At 56.2% G+C, this 7973-nt stretch overlaps 1 protein-coding gene across 2 annotated transcripts; it reads left to right on the plus strand.

Moving 5' to 3' along the window:
• Positions 1–936: 936 nt before the first annotated feature.
• On the plus strand, positions 937–4988 carry CD164L2 (CD164 molecule like 2). 2 transcript variants are annotated; one of them, XM_025856982.2, is made up of 6 exons: positions 937–1080; positions 1554–1721; positions 1822–1893; positions 2454–2498; positions 4015–4159; positions 4732–4988. In XM_025856982.2, the coding sequence occupies exons 1-6, from the start codon at positions 993–995 to the stop codon at positions 4736–4738; spliced, it is 525 nt and encodes a 174-aa protein (XP_025712767.1). In that variant the 5' UTR covers positions 937–992; the 3' UTR covers positions 4739–4988. The 2 variants fall into 2 exon arrangements, with proteins under 2 accessions (XP_025712767.1, XP_025712768.1); XM_025856983.2 differs by lacking the exon at positions 4732–4988 and having other exon boundaries at positions 4015–4163.
• The last annotated feature ends 2985 nt before the right edge of the window (positions 4989–7973 follow it).

Below are 7973 nucleotides of genomic sequence, written 5' to 3' on the forward strand. Positions count from 1 at the left end.
GTATATTCTGCTAAGAGTAAGTGGTCAATAGTGTGAACTATGTATTATTACTTATAGGTGGCAGCTGGGGAGGGAGCACTGGGCTGGAGATGGAGATATGAGACCTGATGGCTTTCAGATCGGAACCGATGGCAGAGGAATGGCTAAAATGACCCCAGGAGAGGTGGAATAGATCTCAGGAGGGAGTCGTGCCACCAGGGAAGAAGAGGGGGAAGGAGGAAAAGGAGGGGCAACAGAGAAGGGGGAAGAAAGTGGAAGTGAAGGGGGGGGAGAGAAAGAGGAGGTGCCCTCTAAGGAACCCGAGAAGAAGCTACAGAGGGCAAAGAACCAGAAGAGGCCGGTACCAGGGCAGTTGAGGCCGAAGGGAAGGCTGTGGAAAGTCCCAATTGTCCTACTAATAATGAGACCAATAACTTGGTCGGAGGGTGTGGTGGGAGGCTGAGGGGCAGAAGAGAGTAAGGTGAAAGGGTGAAGCGCGGTGGGCAGAGTCTAGAGGCCAGCTGAAGCCAGTCCGAAGGGCGAGGGGCCTAGTTGAGTTCACTCGACAAGGCCCGGCCTGCGGGCAAGTGACCTCCCTTCGAATCCATATTTTGCCACTGTGACCTCCACCTACCTTTTCTGAGCCTTAATTTCCTCACCTGTGAAGTACCGATACTAACCACCGAGCGAAGTTTTCGTGAAGCTGCTGGTGAGGGCTCCCAGGACCGGGTGTGCTGATACACCTGGATCCCGCCCCCTTTTGTCCGAGCCCCGCCCCAGATCACCGAATTAAGCTCCGCCCCGCCGCGTCCACTAGCCGCGCCCCCGCCTGACCCCGCCCCCGACGACCGGGCCCCACCCCGGCTGAGCCGCTGGCCCCGCCCCCAGAATGACCACGCCCACCTGGTCACGCCCAGGTTGCCTGGGTCTCACTCCCCACATCCCAGCGGAGACGAGTCGGGGAGGGACGCACCACACCAGCTCTCCGACGACCCCCGGGCCTCGCCCCGCCCATGGCCGCGCCGGGACCCCGCGCCTTACGGGTCGCGCTCTGCGGCGGCTGCTGCTGCCTTCTCCTGTGTGCCCAGCTTGCTGTCGCTGGTAACGCGGACCAGGGTCTGGTTTGGAGGCCCAGCCCGGGCAGGGGCAGGCGGAGCCAGCCGCCTGTTCTGGAGCGGTCTGGGCTGGGGGGCGGGGGTCAGGAGGGGACTTTCCAGAGAGTTCAGGGCTCCAGCGGTGGGTGAAGGGGGTTCTCGCCATGTGTGGAACATCTGTATGTAATAGGCTCCAGGTGTGGCGGATTAGAGGCTTCAGGTGTTTGGAGGGGACCCCAGGTGTGTCTGGAGGTGTCAGCTCCACATCTATCAGGGAACCCCAGGTGTATGCAGAGGGAAGGGACTCTGGGTGAATGTGGGGGAGGTTGGGGGTTGTGTAACCATGTGTTTGTGGAAACTCCAGGTGTGTAGTGGGCCTTAGGGGATCCAGGTGAGTGTAAGTGTGCAAAGGGGTGAGAGCCACAGTAGTGGGGAAGGGGGGTGTGCAGCTCAGTTTCAAGGAGTTGCTCCTATGCCCAGGTAAAGGAGCTCGAGGCTTTGGGCGGGGAGCCCTGCTCCGCCTGAATATCTGGCCAGCTGTCCGAGGGGCCTGCAAACAGCTTGAGCTCTGTGAGCATTGTGTGGAGGGGCACAAAGCACACAACCTCTCCGGCTGCGTGTGGGAGCAGTGTCGGCCAGAGGAGCCAGGTACGGAGTTGGGTCCTCCCCGAATCGAGTGCCCCAAGTTCTGAACCCCAGGGCCTTGGCCCCTCTCCCCATATCTCTCCCCTATACCTTCTCCCACCAGGACACTGTGTGGCCCAAGCTGAGGTGGTCAAGGAAGGTTGTTCTGTCTACAACCGCTCAGAGTCGTGTCCAGGTAAGGGGACTCCTGCTGGCCTAAGCCAAGTTGGAGAGAGGGGACTGAGGTGTCCACAGCCAGAGCCTGCCCTCCAGGAAGGAATTGGCCTCTCTCGGGGAGCAGACAATGCTCATGAACACCTGGGTCCAATTTCAGTTCTGCCTTTAGCTCACTGAAAAGTCCCTTGCCCTCTCTGGCCTGTTTCCCCAGTTAAAAATTGGCACAGCCAAAGGATCCAGGACAGATGTGTGGAGGGCAGGGAGGAGTTGGCTCGTCTAATTTAAAACACAGTGAGGACTTCTGAATCAGAAGTTCAGAAGGGAATGGGGGGAGGGCTTCCTGGAGGAGGTGTCATCAGAGATGACCCTTAAAGGTAGAGATGGAGAGAGGGCACATCTGGTGGAAGGAATGGTAGGAACTAAGGCTTGAAAGTACGTCAGCTGGAACTGGACCTGGACCTGGACCTGGAACAGGGGGCCTGATCTGAGTCAGAATTCCATCTGTTGGCCTGCGCTGGGGTCTTGGTGGGAGTCAGGGAGTGGGAGGGCTGATTTAGTATGGATTCCCTGTCTTTCCAGCTGCCCACCACTACTCCACCTATGAACCAAAGACAGTCACAACAGGTAGGTGCTACCCGGGGGAATGGGAGTGGTGGGAGGACTAGAGGTGCCAACAAAGACAGCTGGGCTCAGGCACTGACCTGCCCTGTGACCTCAGCCCTGTGACCTCTCCTGCTGAGACTGTTCCCACATCTGTAAAATGGGTTGCTGTGAGGATTTTATGAGCAGGTGTATAGAGCCTAGTTCAGGGTCTGATGCATAGAAAGCGATCAGGAAATGATGGTTCCTGTCCCTTGTCCCCAACACCAGTTCTGGGAGCTCAGGCTGACCCTCTCAGGACCTGCCCTTGGTGCTGAAGCGTGTACGGATGGCTCAGGTAGCCAATGAGGTGTACTCAGTGACTACCAAGGCAGGCTCCTGGCAGAGCAGAAGTAAGAACTCTGCCCCTTGGTTCCCACTGCCCCTCAGGGCCTGGAGGTCACCAGCCTTGGTAGGGATGGCTGCAGAGTCTTTGGTTAATTAAAGCCAGAAACTTGATCTTAGAGGCTGAATTATTGATGGCTCAGCTCCTTCTGGCTGAGCCCCAGATCAGTCTTGGGTAGCTCATTTCTTCCCTCTCCTCCTTTTCCCCCAGTGTCCTTCTCTGGGGCTCCCTGAGCTGTAGCTGGGACCACCCTTTGCCCTTCATATTCTCAGACCCGCTTACACAAGCTATACCCTCCGAGAAGTAGACTTGGCTCCTAGCTGGGCCCCTCTCCACTGCCCCAGAATGATCTTCTGCCCCCAGCCCTGCCCTGGCACCTGGCCTAGGGCCTGAAATAGAATCCCTAGTGGGGGTTGATGGCTAACGTGGCACAGCTGCGAGTCACCCAGACAGCCTGGCAACCATGGGCCCTGAGATGGGGGTGGGGTGGGAGAGTGTTAAGAGTCAGGGAGCACTGTGTGACTGGCTCTGTCTTCACTGTGAGGTGACTTTGGACAGGTCTGGTCCTCAGAACCCAGCTTCTCCCTCTGACACACATCACCTAGTCTCCATTTGTCCACTTGGTAGGGTGTGGGCCTCCACTTCTTCCTTCTCTAAGGGCTCTGACATCAGGTGACTCCAGGGTCTCGGGACTTAGGAGTCCTGAAAAGGGACGATATCATCTGCATCTGGGCTTTGAACCCTGAGACCCAAGGCCAAAAGAAGCTCTGAGCCGAAGGGGTCAGAGGCCCAACTTCTGGGTCCATCCTCACCCTAGCGGGCCAATGTAGGATAGGGAGGCTAGAAGGGAGCTCATTGCTCTCAGGACCATGCAGTCCTGAGCCCAGAGAGAATGTGAAAGACATCAAGCCACAGAGCAAATGGGAACAGAGCCAGGGCTGGATCCAAGCCCCCCCCCCCGGCAGCCCCCCTAGCCAGGCCCGCCCCTGTCCCACCAGGCACTTCCCAACTGCCCACAGGATCTGGGCTGAACTTCTGAGCCTGCTGGTCAAGGCTCTCATTGTGAGGACTGGGGCCTCCAGGTAACTGTGCTTGTTATTGGGGTGGGGTTGGGATCCTGGTCCACAGCAACCCGTTATGACCTGCACCCTGCAGGGAGCCCCCCAGTTCCCGAAGCCCACAGCCCTGGCTTTGATGGGGCCAGCTTCATTGGGGGCGTTGTGCTAGTGCTGAGCCTGCAGGCAGCAGCCTTCTTCGTCTTACGCTTCCTCAAGGCCAAGGACAGCACCTACCAGACACTGTGAGTACCTGGCCAGCCAGCGGAGTCCCAGCTCACTTTCCCCACCCCACTCTTGCCCTTTGGGTCCCTTTTAGCACCAGTGCACTATCTTCTCAATGGGGCAGCCCTAAGGGCAATGTCTTCCTCCTGACGTCACCCATGTGAGCCACACTTCTCCCTCCTCAATGCGTGGGGTTCTCTCTGCCCCCTGTTGGCTGGGGCCAGGACTCAGCCTGGGCCTGTGTCTGAGAGCCCAGCTGAGCCCACCTGTCTTTGTCCCTCATGCTGCCAGCAGGGAGGAGAGCCAGTAGGTAATAGCCCAGGCAAGCCTTCGTTTTGCGGCTCTGTGGCTGGTTTTCCTCTAGGAAGGGGAGCTGCCCTGAGGCCCCCGTGTGCCGTGTGCTGTTTGGTTTTCCTCTAGGAAGAGGAGCTGCCCTGAGACCCCCGTGTGCCAAGTGTGTGGTGGGGCGGGTCACTGCAGCCTCCCTCAAAGTGTGTGCTTCCGGCCACTGCCTGCTGTCCAGGGGTGGGGGTCCTGAGCCCAGCTAGGCAGGGCCACTGCCCTGAGTGCCCTCTCTGTCTGGCCTCTGCAGAATCTGACCCCCCTTCAGGCCTGGATTCCGCAGGGGAAGGAGGACGAAGAGGCTGCCCTCTTGGCCCCCTTGTAGGCACTGGGGGTGGGAAAAACTTTGGCCACCAATATCTGGCCCCTGTGGGCTATCAAGCAGGCTCGAGCCTCCTGTCCTGGGCCTGGTACCTGCAGCTGAGAGCGTTCTTCAACCACCTCCTGTTCTATCCATCATGCCTGCAGGCCCCCTGCCTGGCACTGCCCCCAAATAAAAGAACTCTTTCCAGCACTGTGCTTCATGTCCCGTGTCTTGGGCTGTGTGTGGATCTGTGGGGGGTGGGGTATAGCCATCGTCCTCTCCTTAATGGGAACTCAGCCTTGGACTGCTACTATCACTTTAAAAAAAAAAGATTTTATTTATTTATTTGATGGAGAGAGAGCACAAGCAGGGGGAGCAGCAGAGGAGGGAGAGGGAGAAGCAGGCTCCCCCCCCACCTGCCCCCAGCAGGGAGCCTGATGTAGGACTCATCCCAGGATCCAGGGATCATGGTCTGAGCAGAAGGCAGTTGCTTAACCACTTAACCGCTTAACTGCTTAACCAATGGAGCCGCCCCATCACCTTTTAAAATATTTTCTTTTGTTATACGTGTTTTAACGCTCCCCATCCCCCTGCCCCGCAGCCCTTTATAGATCAGTCTGTGGGAGACTCAGAAAGGTAAGTACACTTGCTCAAGATCACCCAGTGGGACGGAGCAGGGCTAGGATTTGAATCCAGGTTTTTCTGACTCCAGAATAAGCAAAAGTTCAGAATTCTCCTGTAGAGGCATCTCCAGGCTCTCTCAGCTCCTAAAGTTAGGTCTCCACCCTAATGCCAAGGGGGAGATGCCCCTAGGACTCACAGCCATTTCTGCACTTCTGGTCTTCCTCACTCAGGCCCTCCCGGAAAGCCCCTGCCCTCCCATGCGCACCTCTTCTCCCAGCTCCCGCCCCGCCCAGAAGTCTCCCCTGACTGATAACACCTCTCACTGCTGGGCACTTGCTGGAAATGGGGCATGAGGCTAAGAGTGACAGCGTTATCAGATTTCATCCTATGATTGTCCGAGGAAGCAGAGGGGCCACAGAGGATCACAGTGGCAGCCGTGAAGTCAGCCTGTGGAGCCCGACTGCTCTGTGTGAATGGGGGGGGAAGTGATTTCCCAGCTCTGGCCCTGCTTCCCCACGTGTAAAGTGGGGTAATAGCAGTGTCCGTCTTGGTGGCATGTGGGGCAGACTCAGAGCAGGTGCACGTGCTCCATCTGCATCCAGGGCACGCATCACCCTTCCAGCTGTGTAGCCTACACAGCCTTTGGCTTCTGCCTCCCCCAGGCCCAGACTTCCTGCCCTCCAGCTGGATGGGCTCTGAGGGGGCTCTGAGGGACGCGGGGCCCACAAGCAGCTCCAGCCACTTCTCAGCCTCCCAGCTAACCTGTGCCGCCACCGCCATGCAAAGAGTCCACCTCCTCACCCCTCCCCATCCACCCCCATCAGAGCCCCCATCTCAGGCATCAGCCTCCCCTTCGAGCACCCCTCTCTCAATACTTGGATCTCCCTCTTGCTACCCAGCCTGTCTTGCTTTCTCTCTTCTCCGAGCCTTTGTGCACGCAGTCTCTCCTGCCTGGTTCCCCCTCCCCTGGCTTCCCCACCCAGCGCTTAAGTTCAGGTGGGGAGAATGCCCATTTTTCCAGGGCTGAGGGAGGAAATGCCCCCATCTCCTGGTTTTCCACTCAGTTAAGGACCTTTCTTTATCAGATGTTTGCTTTTTCCAAAGTAGTAAATGCCTGTAGGGAACACAAGGTCTATACAGAAATGGGTATGAAGAGTGAGGAACACTTTCCCTGGGCCCCACTTCCCAGAAATAACTATGCTTAACAATTTGTTTCAGACTCTTTTTGTAAATTTACAACATACTTACACACATTCAGTGTTCTTAAAATACAAAGTGGGATTGGGCTATACATATTGTTCCACAACTTTGCCCCTTTTGTTAGAGCTCAGATTTGCCCTATGACTTGTCCAGATGGTGATATTTTATTTGCCTGTATCCTATCAATGTTCAGTTGGGTCACTTCCATGTTGATTTTTTTTTAAAGACTTTATTAGCACAAGCAGGGGGAGAGGCATAGGGAGAGGGATAAGCAGACTCCCCACTGAGTGGGGATCCCTGGACCCTGAGATCGTGACCTGAGCTGAAGTCACGCACTTAACTGACCGAGGCACCCAGGCATCTCCTTGTTGATTATTATAAACAGTGCATAATTTTTTTTTAATTAATCTCTACCCAACATGGGGCTCAAACTCACAAGGCCAAGATCAAGAGTCACATGAGTTGCACCAACTGAGCCTGCCAGGTGCCACATTAAAAAAAATTTATTGGGGCGCCTGGGTGGCTCAGGCATTAAGCGTCTGCCTTTGACTCAGGTCTTGATCCCAGGGTCCTGGGATCGAGCCCCACATCGGGCTCCCTGCTCAGCGGGAAGCCTGCTTCTCCCTCTCCCACTCCCCCTGCTTGTGTTCCCTCTCTCGCTGTGTCTCTCTCTGTCAAATAAATAAATAAAATCTTTAAAAAAATGTATTATAAGTAACACATGATGGGCACCTGGGTGGCACAGTCGGTTAAACATCCAACTCTTGCTTTTGGCTCAGGTCGTGATCTCAGGGTCGTGAAATTAAGCCCCACCTCCAGCTGCACACTCATTCTGCTTGAGATTCTCTCTCCCTCTCCCTCTGCCCCTCCCGCTCATGCTCTCTGTCTCAAATAAATAAATCTTTTTTTAAAAAATAGCACATGTTAACTAGGCTTGTCTGTAGCTCTTGGCACACCTGTGGGAGAGTTTGGGGAGGAGAGATCCCTGGAATTGAAATGTCACGATTTCAGAGAGTCCATCTCATGCATCCATCCAGTCTGGCACACTCGGCCTCTACCTTCCCGACACCCCCTGCTACCGCCACCCTCCCGGCCCCCACGAGCACTGGGCCTGGCATAGAGAAGGCCTTCAGGGAAGGCTTGATGAACAAATGACCGAGTGAACGGATGGGTGCACAAACAAGTGAATGAGCCTTCCCTGTCCTCTGCTATCCCCTGAGGATTCTCCTCAGCTCAGACCTCAACCCTCGCATCTGGACTGTGGCTTTTGCCTCCTCACTGGCCTCCTAGCCTCCAGGCCTGCCTATATTAGCAACTATTTCCTAGGTGCTGCCGGGGTCTCCCCAACAGACTTGAGAGTGGGC

Source organism: Callorhinus ursinus, unplaced genomic scaffold, assembly GCF_003265705.2.
Source record: "Callorhinus ursinus isolate GAN/ISIS: 27379988/994484 unplaced genomic scaffold, GSC_fseal_2.0 scaffold18, whole genome shotgun sequence".
In the NCBI taxonomy this organism is placed as follows: Eukaryota; Metazoa; Chordata; class Mammalia; order Carnivora; family Otariidae; genus Callorhinus; species Callorhinus ursinus.